Source organism: Sinohyriopsis cumingii, chromosome 8, assembly GCF_028554795.1.
Source record: "Sinohyriopsis cumingii isolate HCF-2022 chromosome 8, ASM2855479v2, whole genome shotgun sequence".
Taxonomy (NCBI): Eukaryota; Metazoa; Mollusca; class Bivalvia; order Unionida; family Unionidae; genus Sinohyriopsis; species Sinohyriopsis cumingii.
In genome coordinates, this window is record NC_142968.1 from 54,038,254 (window position 1) to 54,063,453 (window position 25,200).

The 25,200-nt window shown below is 34.2% G+C and overlaps 1 protein-coding gene across 2 annotated transcripts; it reads right to left on the reverse strand.

Annotated features, from left to right (window-relative positions):
* Positions 1 to 10,456: 10,456 nt before the first annotated feature.
* On the reverse strand, positions 10,457 to 24,145 carry LOC149793545 (uncharacterized). Of its 2 annotated transcripts, none has more exons than XM_089966414.1 (7): positions 24,072 to 24,145; positions 23,294 to 23,605; positions 22,383 to 22,448; positions 15,671 to 15,727; positions 15,214 to 15,327; positions 12,025 to 12,509; positions 10,457 to 11,246 (listed from the first exon to the last, which is right to left on the reverse strand). In XM_089966414.1, exons 1-7 carry the CDS (start codon positions 24,139 to 24,141, stop codon positions 11,115 to 11,117), a joined length of 1,236 nt encoding a protein of 411 aa, XP_089822540.1. In that variant the 5' UTR covers positions 24,142 to 24,145; the 3' UTR covers positions 10,457 to 11,114. The 2 variants fall into 2 exon arrangements, with proteins under 2 accessions (XP_089822540.1, XP_089822538.1); XM_089966412.1 differs by having other exon boundaries at positions 12,025 to 12,539.
* Positions 24,146 to 25,200: the final 1,055 nt, after the last annotated feature.

Below are 25,200 nucleotides of genomic sequence, written 5' to 3' on the forward strand. Positions count from 1 at the left end.
TCAGTGGTGCATGCTTAGAGACTACATCCATAAATAAGTCAGTCCATATCCTTAGAGCATCATCTATGCAATCATACTTTTGGATAATATTCCATTGAACTTTATCAAGGTCATCTTGAAATTGTTCTATACTTCAATTTTGGAAAGATCTATGAGTGATAGCTTTGTGTGTATTTTTCCTATTTCTCTAGCATTTACCCTTTCTTGTAAAAACAAAGTAGGATAGTGGTCACTAAGACCAACATTTGTTACATTGACATAAGCCACATTGTCTGGTAACATGGTATAAATGCGACAGCAAGAGTGATTGATACTTATGTTATCCTTGTGGGCTCATTTACCAGCTGCACTAGGCCTGATGATTCAATAAATTCCATCCAGTTACTCCTTATCTGAGTATTTAGTAGGTCATTACTTACATTGCCGAGTATATATTTTCTTTCTCCTGTGCAAGAACATTTTATATTTGTTTCAAAACTTTATCATTCCAAATTGCTTTGGAGGAAGGTGGCCTACATAAATGAAAGCAACTAGGAATGATTTTGCATTATTTTGTGAAATTCCACCCAAATGCACTCAATTTCTTGTGACTCCAAATCAGGTTGCCTTTCTGCCTTTACATCGTCCTTAATGTATATAAAAATTTCCCCTGCTGTCTCTCTGTCACTGTGTAATGGTTTATTGTAGCCTTGACAGTGAAATAGATTAGCATTGTGGTTAGCATTTAATTTGGTTTCAGTGAGTCCTAAAACATGTATATTATTTTCCTTTGAAGACAACATGAACTTAATCTGTTCTATTATTTTCACATTACTTTGTACATTTAAGTGACACATGTTAAAAACGTTTTGTGTTTAGTTTCATATCATTTATATGTATATCATACAATAGTGTACTCTGTGAGATTGTCTCCATAATACGTTTGTCATTTTGGTATTATATAAGATAGCCATATAAATGAGGTTACCTCTGTATTTTCTGTGGTATCTGTGCATGGTCTTCCTTTATCAAATAATACTGGGGTGGGGTGGTGAGTAGCAACAAAAAGCAACAACAGTTCAAATATACATTGTTTGGTAAAATAAATAATCCTATAATATAAGTATGCATTTTTAAAGTTGTGGAAAACACTATTGACTTGTATATTATAGTTTTTGCAAGTTTTTTATACCAAACATTTTTCATTGTGTACCAATACTGCTTTTGCCAGATATAAATGAACAATTACCCTCATTCTTGTCTGCCTTGCTTGTGTATAGATTGGTCAGCTCTGTTTTCAGGCTGCACAGCATATCTTCTCCTCTTCCAACCCTCTGGTTCTTGCATCACGCCTTGTCTTTCCTCTTCCTCTTCCTCTTAAAGGTCGCTCTGGAACTGAGCTTGAAATTGAGCGATTTACGTCTCTCCAATGACTTCTAGTATGTAAAAGCATTTCATAATTTGACAACTAACATATTCATATTACATATCAAACTTTTAGGAATATGGTGCAAATTGAGAATCAGAAATTGATACATGAGAGGTTCTGATTTGATGGAAGATTTTTGGGTTGAGTCAGGTCATGTGTTGGAAGGATGGGTCCGAAATTTCAAAAGGACCCCGACATTCCTCAAATGGGCACAGAAGCAAAGTTTAAGTATATAGCTACTCAGTGTGCGTAATACTCAATAAACATGCGCAAGAATTAAACGGTGGTCAAATTTCAAATGACAAGTGACTGTACGTTTGTGTGTCTGTACTTTTTATGATCTGGCCCCAAGCTGTGGACTTGGAATCCATCCTCCATTTAAAAAACAAAAACTTCTTGAAATCCTTGTGTATATAAAATATTAATTCGGAGAAGAAGAATACGAATTATTTTCCGCTTTGCTTGAAACGCCAGAAAGATGAGTGTTAGAAGTCCACTGTTGACAATCTGGTTAGAATGTAGAAAAACCATTTGACATCAATTATTTTGAGCCCAGACTGAGATATTTCTATCTAAACATCATTATTAAAACTACCTAATGTGTAATTTCGGAAATCCCATAATTGCGAAATGTAGCCTGTTTGCATAAAATAAATCACGTAGCCCCCGACAGGACCTTAATAAAAAAAAACAATCATTTTACTCTAAGAATAGAAATTTAAGTTGTTTACTTCTGGAAAACTATTTTCAAGTCTAGGGTCACGTATCCAATACAGTCTCGATCCAATCATCAGTATTCCCACAATGAAAGTAAAAATGATTAATATATCGGAAAAAAGATAATTATTCTATTTTATATCTTTTGTGAACGAGGAAACGTTTTGATATATATATATATATATATATATATATATATATATATATATATATATATATATATATATATATATATATATATATATATATATATAATGATTATAGAAGTTTCCTCACCAACGACGAAGCCTTGAAATGGTAAAATAATCGTTCTATCAGAATTATTTTAACAATGATTACGATGATACATAAAGAACGAAATTATATAAATAGTTTAATAAAAATAAGCGGCATAACTACTTAATACCTCTACAGGAGAGAGACACAGTTATCTCTTAACAAAATTGAAAAAAGAATTTATTGCTTATATTTCTTAGAGCAGTTTTGTATATTTTAATTTATTGATGATAATGCTCATGCGTGGACTAATATAGTAACAATATTTCCACGAACTCGTACTGTCGAATTTTATCAAGGAGATATTTTTAATTTTATTAATGAAATAAGTTAAAACGATCATATATAAGTATGGTTGTTTCAAAGTTTTGAAAACGATTATGAATTGATGAAACCAGATCGAACTACTTGTATCAAAGAAAAAACAAGTTTCATCAGTTTATAAGTCCTAATGGCGTTATTTATCGAACAGATTCTCGTCATACAAAAATGAAAAATCTTGCATTAAAATATGCCGATGATATTGAACAATTACTCAGTAATTGTTTTGCTATTCCTTCAGTTGCGGGTCATTTTGCCGAAAAATTCGTGGAATCCAACTCGGTTTGATTTTCTCAATGATTTATTACCAAGTTGTATCGAATACGGTCAAGGTGGATTGTGGAAGAGTAAATACGATCACGGAGCTGTTATCTCAGTTGATGTGGTTGCATGTTATCCGGGAAGTTTTCTTGGAATGTGAGGGTGTTCTGTAGATTTTAAACAATTCGGTCTTCCGACACACGAAATGACCAAATTATGGATAAACTGACCATTGCAAGGGTTGGACCTGACTGGTTTCGCCTGTATCGAGTCGTTGGAGTATGCTAAAGGCCTATTTGTTATGTTTGGTTTAGAAAAAATGTGGGCACAAACAAATATTATTACTGTATATGTTCGATACAAAATACAGATATTTTTGACAGTAAGTGAAGTAATTATATTATATCGTCCTCAGAAAGGAGTTTGGTGACCATAACAAGAGAAATATTCTGATGATGAAAATCCTGATATAACCGATTACGAAAATAAAATTGCAAAAGATCTCGGCAGAAAAATAATTTACCCAAGGAGGATCATACGATCATAAACTACGTTGTACGAGATTGATTATAGAAGATGCTGAGTTAGATTTTATAATCGCTGATAAAACGAAGCAAAATACGTCTATAAGTAGTGAAATAGCTTCCATGCCAAACGGAACTAAATTATATACTGTTGTGACTTATTTGGACGGTGAGTCACCACAAGTTACTCATTTAAGATCTTCAATGCTGGCTTATATTTCAATAAATCTATTATCGATGATAAACAGAGTTTCTAAGTTTGCTGTCAGAGTCTTTACAGATTCGTTTTATATCAATACAAAATATTCAGAATTACTGCAAAAATTAAATATCGACACTTATGCATCATGGGGCGAATGAAGAATAAAACAAGAAAATATACTCGATTATTTTGAATCAGCCGATGTTGAAATGAGAGATATTTATTGCAGAAAATATCAGACATTAAAGCCATCATCTGCACCATCAGTGTATGATCCCGGAGCTAGACATAAAACAGTTTATCTTAATGGATCAAATCGTTCTGGTAAAACAACTCGCGTGATTTAACTATTTCGGAATTTTGATATGATTGTTTTAACCACTAAACACAGACTCGCAAGAGATATGAGAGAAAGAAATATTAAATCGTGTACTTGTCACGTTTTTTGTCGATGGAAAGGAGAAACATGGACTCCTGGTCTAATGGGAGAGAAATACATTCCAAAGATAATTGTTTGGGATGACATATGTACAGTGTCGTTAGAAACATTATAAACATTTCTTGATTGGTTATTAACAAGAAATAATGTTGTAATAATGTGCGGCGAGCATAGTCAACTACCACCTTTTGTTGGATCGTCTCCACATGAATGGTTAATTAATTGTGTAGACTAGTATGATGAAATAATCGCTGATCATAGAGCACTTGATTCCGAATTAAGGGAGCTTAATTAATTAATTAGACTATAACCGAATAAAAGTCAGTGTGAAGTAATGCGTGATATCATTTCAGAAAATCCTGTTAATAAATTTGGGAATTTGTGGAGACCAGATGATTTGATAGTTGCAAGTAGAAAGATAGTTCGTGATACACTTCAACAACAATTATTTATGTTACACAAAGAAAAGTTTTCAAATCTACCCGTACAATTATGTTGTTGACTGGTTGATACGCGACGGCAGAATATCGACGTTAATATAACAGGATCGTCAGAGAAATAACAAATTGTGTTAAATGATATTGTTTTAGTTGATGTCAATGTTGTTGAGAGCGCGTTTTCTATTGTCAAATCTCCGTTGACGCCAGTATACGCGATGACGATTCATACATCTCAAGGTTTAACTATTTCTGATACCCGAATTTAGATCGTCGATGATCGTATAGAATGGTCAAAATTAGTTATAGACGTTACAGAAACCACTGGCGGCGTTATTAACAATGGTGTAATAAGAAAAACATTAGTTAGCCATAAACGTCGTCACAAAAAATTGAGAGCAATCTTCACCTTGATGCTGAAATTAAAATGATGCTGAAACAACAGCAAAATAATCATTGTGCGAGCTGTAACACAGAAATGCTGTGGCATTATTCAAATAATAATCTAACACATTTTACTGTAGACAGAATTAATAGCAAGTTTGGTCATACAGGCGAAAATGTAATGCTGACCTGTCTTGAATGTAATCGACATCGATGTGCTATAGAAGTGAATGAGGTGGTTATTGTGTGTCTTCACGAATTACTTGTAATTGTTCACGTACAAATCCCCGTTGAGGGGCAGTTGAATCTAATCATACATTGCAGGTATACCAGTAGATCTTACCACGCTAGATATTGTATGTGTCGTTACACTCCAAATAGGATCAGTCGCTCTTTTATAATACTGCGTTGAAATTCACCAGGCTCAAATAAAATCCTGACAATAACATTACATGATACTGGTTATTTTGAAAAATTATTTCGTTTTATTGGTATGTGCTTTATTGTAATCGCACTAATAGATTTCATTAATATGTTTCATAGCAGTTGTTTGAGCAATTTCATTATTTAATTCAGCTATCACATTAGGCAATCTTGTAACCCATTCGCGAGATCTCGTATCTTGAATTATTTCCTTCGCATACTGATATCCAAAGAACCGCTCAGCGAGTGTTCGATTAAATCGTTCAAACATTGGCTGATCACGAAGAATTGCAGAATGTCGTAGTCTAATTTCGACATTACGTTTTTTCATCAGAGATGATACTGTGCCAAGAAATTTCTTGCCAAGATCAGCTTGTAATAGTTGTGGCCATCGTAAAGGTCCTCGTTCAAAAGCAGATACAACTTCAACAGTTGTTTTAGCTGATAACGGCTCTGCTTCTGTATACATTCTTGCAATATCATCGACAGTCAACGCGTATTTATATGTTCATTGACGTCTACCAGTTTTAATAGTATTATGTGGTAAAAACATAATATCTGCTTGATGAACTTCATTTGGAGTGCTGACATGAAAACGTGCATTCTGAATTTATTTAGGTGGTGGTTGATAAATTTGCCATATTGCCTGTCGTGCTAATCAATTTGCGGAGGCAGAACGTTCGACACCTGCTGAAATAGCAAGTTCATTAATTGCTGCTGTACCTCACCAATATCCCCTTGCGCTATAGCACATTGATTCTATTTTGTCAATAATTCGTTGGTTAATTACAGACTCCGAATACTAGTTTACCTTTCATTGCAGATGTTATTATCAATCTAGCCAATTTCTCTTTAAAAGATAAATATTTTATGGAAATTAATGCATGAATTAATTCCAAATCTGAAATATGTCTTTTTTGTAAATCATTGCTTTTATATTCAACATCATGAGCGTGGCATGCTTTATCATATCATTTATAGGATATTCTAAAGGCTTTGGTTGATCTTGGTTAGCAAGTCGAATATCAAGTTGGGTACCAGGCCAACTATACTCATTTCCTGGTAGATGCTTTTCTCCTGGGTATTTAGACCATGGTGTTAACGGAAATTATGACATTAATGTAGTAATATCACCACCGTCTTTACGTTGTATTTTAGGCAAAAATGGAACATAATTATGTTACCTATTGCACATTTTCCACCATATGTTTTTCACTTATTTTATTTTAGTAACAGTGACTAAATCAGTGGTTGGAGTTTTAACTCTACAACGTAAACAATATACATTCATGCATATTTATAATATGGATGGAATTGATTTCTCAGCGACACGAAAGCAAGAGCCAGCAAAACATATTTTAGCATTACCAAATTCCATCAAAATGATTATAATAGGTCCATCTGGGTCTGGCAAAACGCAATTACTGCTCAGTTTGATAATGAGATGGTTAAAGTTGGACAAATTGTATTTAGTTGCACAATGAGTTGATGATCAGAGATGTTATGATGTACTTGGTGCAGCGGAGATATGAACATAATTAGATTTAGAAATTTATTTTCAAAAGCGCAATCTGCTCCACACGGATTTATAACAATAGATGTACACGATCCATGAACAAGATATCGTGTAGGTCTTGATAAAATATTTGGTTGCAAATTATAGCAGCAGAACAGGCGCGACCACAAATAAGTGTCTCGACGGGTAAACAAAGTTTTAAAAAAAACCCAACTGTTTGAAGTTATTGACCTTCGCTTTCATACGAAGCCTTAGTATTCAAAAATAGATCTTCTCACAGTAATATCTTATTTTTTCGTAGGAAGTCTTAGTTTTCACAAATAATCCATCCAGCAAGTGGTCTGTTTGCCTTGTGTGCTGCTTTATGTGTTTTTGTTGTTGTGCATTCTACGGTGTATTACAAATCCCTCAAAGGTTTTATATTTTGTAGTTAGACAACTTTGATATTTTGTACTTAGGCAACTATAATATAGCGCATGGCCAAATACGCAGAGTTAAAGGCGCTATATATTTGCTTGTTTGTCCATTTTAATCTTTAAGAAGGAAATGAATCATATTTCCAAATACATTTTTTGATAAATATCTTGCTCATAATTGTACCGTATATCATGTCTTATATTCCACCATTTAGCTGCTCCTTTATACAGCTCGTATCATACATACATGTATCTCTTATTTATAATATATTGTTGGAACATTAATAAGTTTAAAAGATTTCATTGCCAAATATAATCAATTATAATGTGAGATCAAGTTTTAGTTATTAAAAGTTATTTCAAATTAATTTATGTAGATATTCTTGTTTACTATTGATAATGTTGTTCCTACTACTACTACTCCTATGCAATACTAATGATAATATTAAATAAACATATAATGAATGGTACAACGTGCAACTTTATTAATCTGAGCACGTAGGCATTGTCATCAGTCTGGTAATAGGTTTCGTTATTATCACTAATTCAACAAAAGTCAGGACGACTATCACCATCACCAACACATGATATTTTATTATCATTCGTCTTCCAGAGTTGTTATCGTGCGTGATAATTCATACTCTTATCCAGGGATTTGAGGAAGAAGAAAAAGAGGAGGAAGAGAAAGAAGATGATGACAAAAATGACGATGCTGATGATGATTGCTGTGTTATCTCAGATAATCTAGGCACTTTCTACCAACCACCATATTATTGGAATATTTAGGCTAATATTTCCCAATGCGTTGCTTTTCTGTGAGCTTAAAACACGCCGATCACAGGCTAGTGTCATATCCAATAATATTAACAACATATTAAAAACAAGTGAGCATTTTCTAATCGTTTGTTTATTAGGATTTATGTAAAAGGCTAATTTTTCAGCTTTCAATAGCCAAGTGGTTAGAGCGTCCGCCTCGGATGCGGGAGGTCGTGGGTTCGTTGCCCGTCCGAGTCATACCAGAGACTTACAAAAATGGTACTAATAGCTGCCTTGCTTGGCGTTCAGCATTAAGAGGTTAGTGTTAGGACTGGTCGGCCTGGTGTCAGGATAATGTGACTGGGTGGGACATCATGCTACATGTCTGCAGCATGATGCCTCAGTGCTAGACATCACTATAAACTGCCACATTGCAGACATCGTAGCGACATGACTGAAAAATTGTGAAAGCTACGTTAAAAATCAAAATCACACACACACACTTCAATAAAAGCTTTAATACAATTCAATATCAATAGTAAATTTCTCCCAATGTGTTTTTCATTCACTTGGCGAACAGACGTTTTGTATGTTCAAAATAATTTTTGAAATAGAATTGACTTTTAGCCCAAGAGAGAGTAGGATGCTTTAGGCGAGAGTAAGACACGCCGCTCTCACAGTTAGCGTAATAGCCATGTCACAAAATTAGGCAACAAAATAACTTGATTTTGCCTTAGAACTATTTGACAATTTTTGGTTGCACATGCGTACAACGTCATCTAGGGTGAATAAGTGTTTCTCCAGGTAAGCGACTGTATTAACATGTACCTCGCCGGAAATTACTTGCGACGAGGCACATTAAAAGCATTATATGCACGGGTATTTTACCCTGAGTATTACTCACTCTCCAATGAATTTAAGAAATATAAATTTGTAATCGACACACTGATCGTTTTGGATCTCGTCAAGGAGTATACGCTCTATATTGTTCTTCAGCCATAAGGGTAAGTGTTAAATTTATATTTCATTTGATATGCGAAGATTATTCGGTGTGTAATGTCATATCGTGTAATAATGCATTTATTACAACGCAGATTTGAACTTTGAATTACAAGTCGCTATTAGAGGTCAATGTATTAGCATATATCTAGAGATTTTACAGGAACTATTATTCTAACCAGTTTGGTTTTATTGTAGCTGACTGTCACTATGACTAGAGCTGACTAGAGCTGTTTAGATCTGTCTGGAGTTTCCAGAGTATTTAGGGCTGCGTGCTGTCGACACGTATGTATGAACGTATGTATGTACATTTTGTATAGCCACGGACGTAGACGTAGCTAATTTCAGGGTGCTGTATGCTGTCTGTATGTGTGTATACGTATATGTGGTGGATCCGGGAAGGGGCGAGCGGTCGATACAAGAGTGAGCCCACCCAAGGACGCGGTGAAACTGTGCGGTCCATCTGAGTATGAACCGTACGACTGTACAATGGTCTAGAAGCATACATTTGGTCCAATTGTTGTTTCAATTGGGTGCATTTCATGTTCATAAGATTTTTTTGAATCTTATTTGCGTTTAAAGAGATTATGCGAATCTCTATTACAGTTTATAACATTACTTGAAACACATTTTGAATATCATAAGATTATTTTGAATCTTAATCGAAGTCCATACTTGAGATTATGTGAATCTCTCTTGTATTGTATCATACAGTTTGAAACGTATCTACAGTCCATGAGGTTTCTTAGATCTGCATTTCATATTGAATTCATATTGTTGGTTTATTTTCAATGAGTGAATGTTTGTGCAGAATGATTCGGTCAATTGTATGTTGAATGCGTGTGAGAATCATTGTATTTTTGCACCATATATTTTTCTTTATTAATTCATTTCATAAATTTGCATCTTTCACACACTGTGTTTGTTTTATTCATTTAGTCCAAAAACCCACTCGGTTTCTACTGAGACAAGCCACAAATATTAACAAGAGGTTTAAAAGTAAGGAGCTTTTACTTATTGCATGACCTATGGGAATATATGTAAAAGGCTTAAAACTGCGTAGGCATGTGTTTTGACATTTACGACAAGAAAGGAGTGACTAAACCGGAATGTGACAAAATAACAGAGAAGGAAAGTTAGCCTTTTAACGACGAAGTCGACCATGATAAGCAGTATATCGGAATATTTGAGCTTAAATTAAATTGAAGTATTCGTATATGGTTTGTTGTTAAATCTGATGGATTGCTTATATTTGCGTTTCCTAAATATTCATGTTTTAAAATGTATCTGTGATGGCAAAAACTATTAAGACACATTTCTGATTTGGCGAAACTCCTGTATATAGTAGCACAATGAAAGAACAATTAGAAACTGAAATATGTTCTTTTGTTTAATATAGTTGTTTATCTTCTCCTTGGGTTCGTCTCACATCACATTTAAAATGTGCCCGGAAATATGACAAGTATGTGGATAAACTGATGAATAGCTCGTAGAATTAAATAGCGCATACACACATATTAATTGTATGGTGCCTAACTGTTAAAAAGTGCTCAATCATCTGACATGTGAAACGTACAACAAGGCAAATCCAGCAGGATGGAAATACTATCTCATAAAAGAAAATTGACAATCGATTCAGAAAAACGTGCCATCCGGCCATTGTTTAATTAGAAAGGAAGCAACAATTATCAACACTCAATTTCTATACGTTACTTGTAATTTTCCATATTGTTCAATCATGCAAGCTGCATTTAGATATTTTCTAACAACTATAATGAATTTCGTACTTGTATTAAAAATGAAAAGATAACAATATATTGACAGAATTATGTAGCACAAATATGTATTATATGCACTACACATACATTGTCACTTTCTGAACATATGGTGATATTATTAATCCACAGACAACGTACAGAATATTCGCTCTTAGTACCAAGCAAGCGTTTAAAGTCCTATGACAAAGAAACCAGTTGTGCTGTTTCTATCTCTCTCTCTAAAAGACGTTCGGCGCCTTAGCGTAACTTGCAACACATCATGGATTATAAAGAGTAGGTGAGGTTGCGTAATCATAATCGTGGTATCCAGCTTCGGCGTTCCTGCGATCCACATCTAGACTTTCATCAGTCTCATTGGCTTTGTCACAGTGGAAGAAAGACAATCTAGCCTATAAATACAAGGTTAACATAATTGTTTTAATTAGAATAAAGTAAATAGATATAAAGATGGATATACGTATGAAATGACATGAATAAATAGATACCTGTGAAAGAAAACGCACACAAGATTAAATGCATACCTACAATGAAAATGTAGTTTTTTGTCCAGTGCTGATAAAACAAAGATTATCCATTTTTTGTTCTAAAATGTAGTTTGTTTGTACATCAAGATCCTTAGGACAAGTCATTAAAATGATTACAACAAGGGTCGTTAGGCTGGCCTCTCGTGTCTTTGAAGCAGATCAGAAAGCAAAGCACACACATACATATATATTTGCATATGTTTCGCTTTCTGATGTATGTGTATATGCGTATGTGTGTTTATGTGTGTCTCTTAGTACATTAGCACACAAAGTACGCATACATGGATGCAAGCATACATACATGCGTGCGTACATGCGTGCATACATACATGCGTACATACATACATGCATGCGTACATGTATAAATGCATGCCTGCATGCGTACATGCATGCGTACACACATGCGTGCATGCATACATACATGCATACATGTATACATGCATGCATACATGCATACATACATGCGTATATGCAAGCATGCATGCGTACATGCATGCGTACATACGTGCATGCATGTCTACATGCGTATATGCACGCATACATGCGTACATGGGTGCGTACATGCGTACATGCGTGCATGCGTACATGCGTATATGATGCGTACATGCGTACATACGTACGAGACAAGGTTTTGGCTAGTTACCTCATCTATGGTACTATATTGATCCTCCTGTGTGTGCTGGCCGAGACTCTGAGGTAGGAAGTTGTTCATGTTTAGAGATTTAGCTCCAGTATGCTGGTCAACAGAACTGAATTGATTGTCTTTTCGAACCATTGAGTAAAGTTCATCCAGTCTGATCTCGTTTGCAGAGCCTTCCGTACTGGGCAATCTGTCTATTCGTGAGGAGGAACAAGTCTTGTCTTGCGAATTATCAAGTTGGTCGCGTCGTTGAATCGCATGCGATAATGGTATTAAAGTTTGCAGAGACAACGTTTGTCGAATTGGGTTCCACAAGTCTTCAGTATGATCCATAAGTGTTCGCAAACTCCTAGATTTTCTATGTATATTTGCATGACCCATTGTCCTTATCCTCCTGCATGCGTGTTCGTGCGTTGTTGGGACGGTTAGAGGAGTGTCATTGTCCTCAAAGCTTAACAATTCTTGGAGGACGTTTCTATTTGATGGTTCTACAAATGACCGATGCACTGTTCGAGAACCTATACAAAATTTTAACTGAGCAAGGATGACATGAATCAACATTATCATTTCATGAATATATTGTATATTCTTTAATAAAATCCGTATATATAATTAACTCAAGTCTTTGTTGTTTACAGATTCAGAATGAATTTAGGTATTAGATATCACCTATTACAATTTAAACGTGCAGGAACACCCAGTTAAAAGGATAGTGTTAGTATATAATCTTATATTAATTTAAAGAGTTCAAGGGAAAATATATTCAATATAGTTCCAGTCGTAAACTCGTGGTTTTATGACACCGATACTTTCATTTTCTATAAAATACAAGTTTAAGGAATATCAGCTTTTGCACTGTGACATTTGTATTCAAAGTAATAGGTATTGTTGACGTATTTATTTAATCTGAAACGAGACAAAACCTGAAGCCGGATATACAATATTACATGTTTTCTTGATTGTTTTCGGCATTATCCATGCTGCATTATGCTTTTGTTTACAGGCAGTATGTAAAACCTTGTCCAGAGTATGTATGTGACAGTGTATATTTTATATTATTGTTAGGAAGGTTTTGTTTTGTAAGTTATTAGATAAAAAACCTCTAAAGATTTATCCCGCCTACAGATATTGATACATAGTGTCAGGTGGTGCAAAATGGAAGAACCTTTGTCTTCATTAAGTTTGGGGAATAATATTGAGCAATATTGAGCAGAGATTCAGTTGTTTCAACAAATACATTTAACTGCTAGCAGTTGAGTTTAAAACTATTTGTTAAGCAATGATAATAATTAGGAAACGAAACAAAATGTTTACAATAGTACACATTCTCTTAAACGTTTACCGTTACTATTTCATGGAGTTGAACAATATGACCACAGCTAGTATTAATGCATTATCAGTGATCAAAAGAAAAATAATTTAACTGAAATGACCGGATGGATAGGTGACCTTGACACAAACTTATGCATATAAAAACAAAATTCATTTACTACATTCAAAACTATACCAGAAATTACATTTACCGAATCTTAGCAACAAAAAGCATGCGGAAGTCAACCAATCTAAACCGGTCTTAAATCATTACGTTGATTAGAAGTAATTGATAAAAAAGACGTGATGCAAGGAAGAAATGATCAAAAACAAACACTATTAATAAAAGGAACGAACAATGTAATTGTTCTTAAACAAGAATTTTCAACAGTTACTGATGCAACACAATTGAAATAAGCAAGAAGAATCTCGCATCAAGCGGTCTCATCGATGCAGTTGCATGGAAGTATTAAAAACTGTATCACATACGGAGACAAGAAAATTAGTAGAGAGTAGTTTATTTAAATTTATGCTGAATGAAGTGAAACATAACATATGTAGAAAGAAGATAAAGTATGACGAAAACGACAACTTGATATTCCATTTCCGCACTATACCGACGGATGAGCACCACGATTTGATAACCTTATGCGTCATTTTTCGAATTTTAGAAACAAGTAAATGTTTGTTTCCTTATTTAGGAGCTGCACAAAGTAATGTATCAATTATTTTTTTTTTGTGTGGATATATTTACATCTCAACGTTTATGTTGCTAAAAAGCTGCTACACTCATTGAACTATTAAATGACATTTACCGGACCTAACGTTTATATTCACGTTTATTTTCTTGTCAGCCTTCATGAACATGTCGTCATTAAGGACTTCATATGCTAAATACATGTTAAGCGTTATATTTGCCTTATCAAGTGATAATATTTTGCAAGCGTTTGGATAAATATATGACTCTGAAAAGCGGCATTCATTTTGGATACATGAAAAGTAACGTGTATGCCCTGTGTGTATAGTATCCCTTCATTGTATTCCAGGGAACTTGCTCATGTCCTTTCTATTTGAAATATTCTGTCCCACGTGTATGTCATGTTCTTCCTGAATTAAAATGTGTTCATATTAGCACATCTATACAGTGCTTCATAGATAGATACGTTATATTTTGGTTCCGATTCGTTCAATGATTTTATCAGTATAACACGTGAAACTTTAACGCCTCCATTTAACTTAGCAGTATGGTTTAGATAGTATTATAGTATTTAGCCCGGTGATCATTTTTGTTTATTTTAGTAGTAATAAGGTTGAATTAGCAGCATAATATGTGATCCAGTGATATCATACACTAATGGAGTCTGTGGGTTGGCGGGATTGAGGTACATAGTAATGGGGGAGCTGGCAGTTCTACAATCAATGCATTGTTTACTTTTCTTGTTACTTGTTGTGCGTGCACTCTCAAAATGTAATATTTTTAATTTAATATGGTTCAACTCAGTCATTGTTTACCTATAAATATCTTGTTTGTTTCCAGCGTAGGAACTTAATATACACCAACCATTAAAAGCATAAGTTTATCATGTTCGCAATGGATGAATTGGAACAGTCCGCTAAGCTAAATTGGGACAAAACAGCTACATACATTTTTAGTTGACATCACAAAAATACGTTTATATATTTATGCATTTGGTGAAGTTTGAGTTGATGTTGATGTTGATTTTCATAAAACTAAACTGTGATATTTTCCAGAATGAATCAAACACACAAAACTAATTTTGCAACGTTCATTTAGGAATAGAATTGATGTCATAACCATAAATCTGGAAAATTAAGTAGGTATAGATAGTTGCGTGATTGAAGAGTAGATAATATTCCTACCCAGTCTTCTAGAAACGAATTTACGCCTCTGAGTCAGTGAAATTAAGATTCCAACGATGATCAGGGAACATGCAACAAATACTAGTCCCAAACCAAGAAGCTCAAATGGGAGACCTGAAAGGAAATCTAATATTCTTATTTAGCAACTTGCACGTATTTTGCAATATAAAATTCGTTTTTCTTAAGACGATGATACTTATCGATTGTTTTCCCTGATATCAGTGTCACAATCTGATAAAACAATGGATTTTTGTTTGTACAATAGCTCATTTTCCGATTGGACATTTCAATGTAAATATTCCATTACTTAAAAAAAATATTCATAATTCTGCTCCAAATATTACTTATTCTTATTTAATTGCTACAATTCATGCATTACTCTCTTGATCTTGCCTCTGTTTCTGTTCATGATGATATGTTATTTACTATGTAAATTCTACTTTAGCATAATACTTACCATTAACTTCTTTCTTCGTGAATGTATATTTGTAGTTAGGTAAAGAGCTGGATGAAACTGAAACGAAATTAATCAGCATATTAATATTTTATTAGCATAATCAACATAAATCAATCTAACGATACTATTTATATTTTAAGCAGCATTGCTTAAAAGCGTGCTGTTTCTTTACATCTTCGATTGCATTTGACTTTTTTTAACGCGTGGCCCTGTGTGGCTGAGTCGTCTACATCACTCGGATTTACAGTCCTCTCACATCTTACCATTATCAGCGTAGGATGTCTTACCTCGGCAAGAGTGGGTATTTGAGAAAGATTTCCAGCAGAATCCCTGGGTTTGTGGTTCTTCTCAGAGGTTTCACGTGTTTATATGTCGGCAAATATACTGGCTTCCATGTATATCATCGTTAAGGCCAAAAAACCAATTCACGTTATGTGTAATGATCGAGCAAAGCACATACATAATCCAACTTTTTTCCAACGTATTGACTAGTACTCATCATGTATGTTAGAAGATGGATTACAGTTTTTGTTGAACATCCTAACTTCTGATTGCTAGTGTATCCGACTAATATCGTTGTATTTCTGATCGAATTGATCTCAGGCATATTTTTGCAAACTAGGCAACGCTTGTCTTTGTAGCATTATTTGCCCGAATATGTGGTTTTGCCTAAAATTAACTTTTTACCTACGACTGGTCGTTATTCTTTTAGGTGCGATGTAAACAGACATGGGATCATAAAATATGCGATTTGGACGTTCAGAGGAATCAATCTACATCCAACATATCCGAGTAATATTTTGAAGGTTCGGGACATTGGGGTGGAATGTAATCTGAAAAGGGAACGCGTTTACCGGTTTTCTTGGCTCCTCTATGGATCAGTCTACCTCGGTTAATAGCCTCCTAGTTGTAGCTCGATATAGCTAGTTATGTCATCTCTCATTCCATGGTTTCTTTCCAGGTCTACGAGACTCCTGTCAAAAGGAGCCATATTATATTATATTAATTTCGTCCAAAAGCATAGTTTCTATGGAACATCTTTTTACGTATTCGGGTTTGTAGCATGTTGGGAGGATATTGTGATGAGCGCCGTTTGGTTTATAATGCGGGTCAGTTTTAATTTTTCCATCCAAGAGGGTAGACTGAGCATCCAAAAGATGTACCTGTTCAATCACTATCACGTAAATCAAGTCGTAGGATGGAACTTATTTTCGATTTCAGGAAACATTTTTAAATTGTTGACATTCCCGATCCATTTTTATTATATTTTGTCAATAAATATCCACCACTTTGGAGGTATACAGGGAGCAGCAAAGATCCTTCTCTCGAATATACCTATGAAAATATTAGTATACGAAGGTGCCTTGTTAGTATTATATTAATTTATAAAGTTTTTTGTTATACACCAAATAGTTCACCTAAAAGTATAGTATTTGGGAGGCGACAAATCACGTCTGCCGTTTCATGTCTCTATAATGGCTATAATACTTTCTTCCTGGTGGATTTTGTTATCAAATATCACTCAGTAGTTCATGGCAGCTGCAGTAAAAAGACATTTTTACACTGGATTAAAAATGATACAAACCCAAAGATCATTCATATTATGTATTCACCAGGGTTTAATTAGTCTTGCTTCTCTTTCACATCTGTACTGGACTCTTGTAAGAAATACATAATATAGATCCGCAGCTGGAGTAATTTTTAAATTCCAAATGGCACTACAATGTGTCCTCGGTAAATAAAATAAACTTATAACATGTGGATCTGGTTTCAATTTACAAATGAGGACAACTTTGACTCATCAAAACCTACGGTCGTGTAAAAGAAGTAAAGTTAGTACAAATTAAAAGAAATTCAAGTTAATGCATTGATTTACTGCATAGAATGTGAGACTGATGATATTTTGTTATTAATCAAGCAGACATAGGAAGGTCAAAGTGAAAGGAAGCAAGTAACCGACAGATTCGTGAGGTGTTTATTCCAGATAGTAATGCGAATGTTGAAAGAGCATTTAAACGGAAAATACGAAAGGAAAGAGAAACAATGAATATCTTTACAGTACTACATGTGTTACCTGAAATTATTATGCCGGGCAGCTACATACATACAACAACAAAATAATCAGTCGTCGACTTGGATGACGAAAGCAACCAACCATTGTATCAGAAACTAGAGAACGAACTGCGATGGATGCAACAAAGTTCTCTTCTCCGAACTACGCAAAATGGAAGTAGAAAATTCAAAAACTTTAGTCGAATAATTAAGAAAAAAAAGAACGCATGAGATGTGTAAAAAATATGAATTATTCTCGTCACTAAGGTCCTGCAAAATTTCAAACATGATAGACTAAAAGACTGAAAAATGCTGCATCTCAAAATTAGGTGTCCGCACTTTATAATCGAGAGAGAGACCTGTATTTATATGGACAATCAACACAATGAAGATTCGGACGTAAATAACACTTTTGTAAGTAAACAACGGATCATTGGCTTCCAACATTGATAATGGAGCTGATGAGACAATACTTTCTATATGAATTTCAAAAGATCGGTTACCAAAATCTATTAAAGTAGGAAATAACATTATAAGGCACGGGGGGGGGGGGGGGCGGTCTAAACTTGAAGTTCTGAGAACAATTACATGTAACATGCAATAAAACCATTCATTCATTGAGCAGGACATATTCGTCGTAAGTGGTTTGAATCAGACACTCATTTGCGGGTCACAAGACTATTGAACATATACATCTATCCTCACATAGTTCCTGAGATCAAATATCAGAAACTGCAAGCCAAATTGCGAGATATAAAAGAATTGTGGATTAACTCGAAATATACCCAAATTTATTCAAAGGCCATAGGTACCTAAAGTCGTTATTTTTGACTAAATAGAAAACGTCGTGTTTTTCTAAGACAAGAAATGACCCTGTCCCTTATTTTAATACAGTCCAAGATGAATTGGATATAATGAAAACTGAAAACACGAGAATGGCTCTGGTGCTAAAACCAAACGGTGCAATAGTAATCAGTGTTGCTTTAACTAAACTGAACGAGTCAGTTAGAATAACCGTCATCAATTGAAGAAACCCTTGCACGGCTTGTGGGTGCAAACATACTAGAAATACTTGATGCAAACTCAAGCTTTTGTCAGACATCCCTGTCGCAAGATTCATGTGTGGCAGATCAAACATGAAAGAAGCAATATCATGAAGTATATAGATGTAATACGTAATTTCTGCATTGGCACAGCCATTTCCGCACGTTACTACCTGTCATTTACCTAACGTTGCTCTAATCAGCTGTTATTGTGATGAAATTAAGCACGTACCTAATACAAATAAGTCAACAAACACCTAGACAAGCTTATTCAATAACGAACGAGCTAGGGGTGTGTGAAAACATTCCTTGTCGAGAATTTGTTGAAGACTCGCAAATGAGATATACGATATCATATTATATCATGTCATAGCATGACAGATGAGCAACCTCTTTTAGAAGCTATCACACGTCTTTGTATTATCCAACCATGTTGCTAAAGGACACGTTTTGTTCTTCACTTTGTTATGTACATACTCTTTCTTCATGTCCATCTAAATTTGACATCGTCACTGGCATGCTACATGCTTTTGCTTCGATAGGTATTGGCAAACGATTGTTGCACAATGTTTGTGTCAATAAGGTATGAGGTACACTTGGTTTGTTACTTTGCTACACAAATGCTATTGTCTTTATGTTGCCTTGAGAGGACCTTAGAGATGGTACTCGCGCTGACCTGCAACATGTTTCCGCTTTAAAAAATTACAGACAGTGGAAAATCTAAGCATACCTGATAATTGCAAAATGTTGAATGATTCCAACTTGACTTGTAAAGGAGCAGGAAGATAAACGAAAGTTATATCTTTACATAGCAAATAACCTGTAAAGGTTAACTGACGGATTCCAAACGTTCCATGTAGATTTACACTTGCTTCAAACGTGTTGACACTTAAGAATAAGCTCTGACTGAATATACAAGAGTTAAGTACCATAGTGGAGGGATAAAGATAAGGAACATAACAATCCAAATCATTAAATACAAAGAATAAAACGACATCACAAAATGAATAAAATTATACAAGTTTGTCCAGTCTACATAAACTAACAGCACAATGCATTATTTAATACGTGGTAATCTCTATTCCGTACCTTGTTCGTAAAATCAAAAGTGATATCGATTATGTTTATATCGCTGATGAGATAGCAAGTCCTGTATAATTTAAATCGAAAGAGACCTTGAAAATCAATACCGTTAAATAACACTCTTAGATTTCCACAACCGGTTCAACAAATGCGTTAACGCTTTAAATAATTAGCAGCTTTCACCTACAGATAAATGTCTATCGAAACAAAATAGCATAATTAGCTCAGTTTTCGAAAATACAATTTAAATCGTTTAGTTTAGTCAGTTTGCAACTCACTGTCTAATGGCAATGGGAATTTAATCCGACAAAGGTGTCACCCTGTAAATCGCATGTTTTATCTACGGATAGATGAAAACGAATTGGAAAGAGGATTATGCCACTAATATATGCAAACGGTACATTTGAGAGATAATCTTTAGAAAACTGTTGTAATCACAAATACAACTGTTCAAAGAAATCTGGCTAAGACTGTGTGTTTTGTGTTTCCATAGCAGGGCAGAAAACATATACTCAACAAAATGTATGCATGCCTCTCCAAAACAAACGCTGACTATATTTTTATATCAGGAGTGAGTGGGGACTGATATGCGTGTCACTAATCACAAAGTGCTTATCTGGTATATTATACGCTGACTATATACAAACATGACACGATCTTTTCAGAGAAATTGAACGATGGATGGTCGAAAGCAACAATAAGTAGCACATCATGTTTTAAATTGGAAAGTGACAAGTATGAAAAAAGTTTCAGACGCAATGGAAATAACATTGGCAAAATTCCTTTTTCAATGAATAGATAAATTAAGCTTTTTGCAGGGTTAATGTATTACGTATAACAAAATTATAGGAGGTACAATATAATGAAACAGAAGATGTCCTTATGAAATAGCTAAGGATCTAAGATCTAAACAAGTACGTGCAGAAACTTAAGCAATATAATGATATCAAAGTTTTTCATGAATACTGTTCTTCATTATTTCATGAAATACATCGTACATTTGTGTTTCATATGTTATTATCGGCGATCGCTATATATTATAAAAGTGTACCATAGACAGTCGGACATATCAAGATAGAAATGTCATATATATCAAAGAGTAGATAGAAATGGAATTTGGATTTTGAAATTTGTAACGTTGTTTAACAATTTTGCAGTCATATCACTACGATGTCTGTATTGTGACTACTTATAGTGGTGTTAAGCAGCGGGGTATTATAACGCAGACATGTAGTTTCATATTCCACCCAGTCATAATATCCTGACACCAGAAAGACCAGTCCTAACACTAAGCTCTTAATGCTGACGCCTAGCAAGACAGCTGTTAGAACCATTTTTATAAGACTTTTGTCATGACTCGGTCGGGGTTAGAACCGTCGACCTCCCACATCCGAGGTATAGATAGAAATGGAAAGATAAGGAATGCAATGTTCTGTGCCTAATACAAAACAACGGTTACGACAAATAGAAAAAGGTGTTGGTGCAAACACAATAGCTATGCATGGAACAAGTATGGTTTTGACTAAACGTTATCATCATTTGATACCACACCTCTGCAGTAATATGCTATAAATAAACAAAACCAGCTGGTTAAGAGAAAAGGTTCATAAACAGCTGTCTATAGACTTGGAATGAGATGATTTTTGTTTTGCATTAAATTATTGGTCGGCAAGAAACAAAGTGCTTGTACAAAAGATGTTAAAAAATATGACAACCTAATTAAAGTACTGTATAGAACCTGATAGATGTTTCTTCTCATTATACAGATAAATATAGACACTAATAATACTGTTCTGATCGATTTATGTAGAGTGTTCTTGAAAATGTTTACATTATTGTTTGGAAGCAATGCCATTCAAATAGTTGTGGATAATGTTTGTAATAGGACATACAAGATTGAGCACATAATTAAGAATGGCAAGTTCTGAATGATGGGTAATCAACACAGTTCCTCTACTGTAGATGCACGGTTCTTCATTAAGGAAAGAAGTCTAGAACTCCATTTGTATTTCAGATACCAACACTACTTTGTCCACTGTGTTTTTGAGCTTCTACGGTGAATTTAAAGTTAATATTTCACTTGCAAAAGCGTTCGCAGTGGTATTTGACAGTAATCAATACAACGAACTAGAAAACATTTCTTAGCAAAAGGATATGGATATCTTAGACTCGATTGTGTAACAGTTAGATAATTGTAACTGAATGAAGACGGGTTGGGGTTGAATTTAGCGAAGACACTGAAAGCAGTATATTGAATGAGATGTTTAGAGAATGATGAATTTGTCTGACAACATCCTAATATAAGTCTAACACTAGATTTAACAGAATGATGAACAGAGTTCATCTTTGTATATAAAAAAATCATATCGTTCCTGAATGGAACTGATTAGAGCTCTTACCTCCAAATAGTAATGAAATGAAACTCGACGAATGGTCATTATCAATAAATATGATTGATATATGGATCCATCACCAATGATGACCAATATCGCTACAAATAAATACCAGCAGAATAGATGTTGGAAACAACTTACTGTATGGTAAAACTGTACAATGCTTACTGTCTTCAGAATAACAGATACAGTTTCCGTACGCTGTATCTGAAATGTGAAACAAACATATGTTGCAGTATAACCTGCTATTGCAAAAACGTTTGATATTTTCGAAATATCTTATTAAAATTCAATAATGCTTATTATAATAATTTTCAGATATTTGAAATTATAATTCAGAAATGTAAACTATTGCATGGAATTATCAGCATTGAGTTTCAAGTCAGCTATACATTAACTGCATAATTGTCTTCAAATTGTGTGTTTGTTGCAGCAAAACCACCAACATAAATATTCTAACCACCGTTCATTTAAAAGCCAGCGCATATCTTGCAAAGATTAAAGCAAATTTATAATAGAATCTACCCTAATGTGAACATTAAAGGAACAGGCATAAAATTATATTTTGGAATGCATGATTTTAGTATTTGTGATAAGAATTTCATGTCTCTAAACATCTGGATCACGGTATCGTAGGTAACTGAATGTCATAATTTTGAATATGTTTATGTTTTAGTATCGATTTCCAATACAAAAAACTTTCACAGTTCTTATATTCCATTATAATTTAAATATATATGCATCTTTTCTTTGATTTTCATCTGATGCTTAGCGTTCAAAAACTAACAAACAAGCACAAACTGCAAACACGTTATGTATGTCATGCTAAGAATCAAACATGTTGGCGAAATAGTCGTATGTTGATCAAACCAATTTTAAAGATTACAAGTAAATAATATTGATTTCAGTGAATAACTTCGGTGTGAAACTATTCGATTTTGAAAAAGACTATATTAATCTTGTGTGCGCGTTGTATTTTAAAGCAATTTATTATAATTTCAACTTCTGTATAACTACTGATATATAGAAACAATGCTTCTCTTTGTACATACCTTTCACTATCAGATGTTTTGTATAATTTTCGAACTTTGTTTCTTGCTTCATCCATGCTGTGTAATTTCCGCTGTGATTTGTTGTGACGTTGATAATATATAAAGATATATTAAGTTCTTTCTTTTCGTGCGATAATTTGCATTTGAACGACTGATTATCACGACTTGCACACAAATCATATTGACATTCAGCAATTACATTCCCAGATGCATTCTTGATGTTAACAACAATTAGTTCAGCTTTCGATGACACATTGTCCAAATTCCATTCCAATGTGGCATTGCATCCACTAATTGCACATTCTGATATCGCTACAAAAAAAGGAAATTATTAGGCCAGTTGTATTTTTTCAACCTTAGAACGGTAAGACAAAGAAATAAATAATAATACATGTATTGAAAATGGAAAAGAAACATCATTGAGGTTAACGTTAGATGTATATCCTGTTGCATGGTCTTTATAACTGTGTCATAAGCATATAATGCTTTGTCACATGTGCGTATGTATGTATGTATATATGTATGTATATATGTATGTATGTATGAATGTATGTATGTATGTATGTATGTATGTATGTATGTATGTATGTATGTATGTATGTATGTATGTATGTATGTATGTATGTATGTACGTATGTATGTATGTATGTATGTATGTATGTATGTATGTATGTAGGTAGGTAGGTAGGTAGGTAGGAAGGTAGGTAGGAAGGTAGGTAGGTTGGTAGGTAGGTAGGTAGGTAGGTAGGTATGTAGGTAGGTATCAATGTATACTTACTATTGCAAACAGTCAGGTAGTTCATGCAACAAATATATATTCCAGCAGATGCAGTAATAAAACGAATCATTGTACAGGCGGTAAGAATGAAATCAAAATCCTGTTTCAAGTATCTTAAATCCGATTTGATAGCGTCACGTGTGACTACATTAGTTAGTCATTGGTTTCATTTATATAATAAACAACATATTGAGACTCTTTCAGTAGTGTACATATCTAAATTGTGTAATGTTCACATATAATTACCCGAAGGTCATTTACTGCGTTTCTCAATGTTTCGGGTTAGATAATTCCTCCTTGAGGGCAAAAGAACAATTACAAAGACGAGACAAAAATATATATCAAAGGTACAATATTTATATATCGGTATCATAATGTCTGCTGAAATTTCCTTTTTTCTTGCATATTCTTTCCTTACACGTTGTATAGTATAGTAGACCTTAAGACTACGCATCATAATAATTGACATCATCGGAATTGCCTGTGGTTGTGAAAACATTGGACTAATCGCGATTCCACGTGATAAAACGAAACATTAAATAGAAAAATAATATCTACAAAAACTTTCTGTTAAGAACTTTGCAGCCCTAGAACGCATTAGCTTCTAAAAATAATTAATTATCTGATATTTTTCTTTTGTCTGAGAAGTCTTCTTCACATAGCAGTGTGTGGCTTTGTTCATGTTCCCCTCCAGGATATAAATTGGATATCAGAGGGTCGGAACAGTTACTTCTATACCCTCTGAGGGTAGTCTTTTATTACTATCGAATAACCTAAGTGCAAAAAGGTTGTGCTTAATCCACTTGTATCCGATAAACCTCGTTTGAATCAGAAATTTAAACCTGTCGAGATTCAAATACCGGATTTATAACCTGCTTGTGCAGTTACTTAAACTCTGATACCTTTATTATTCAGTTTTTCATGGGGTCAATTCTGCGTCCTAATATTTAGAAGCAACATAAATTGTTGCAACGATCCACTTTTTACTACTCATTCTCTTTGTTCTAATCAAAGTGACAAACCGCAATAACTCGTCGACGAAGAGGAACACGATCTTTGCCTTCCTTGTTTGTTTCAGAATGATATTAGCGAAACCCAAGCCACACAAGAAAACGTTTGCTATGTTATG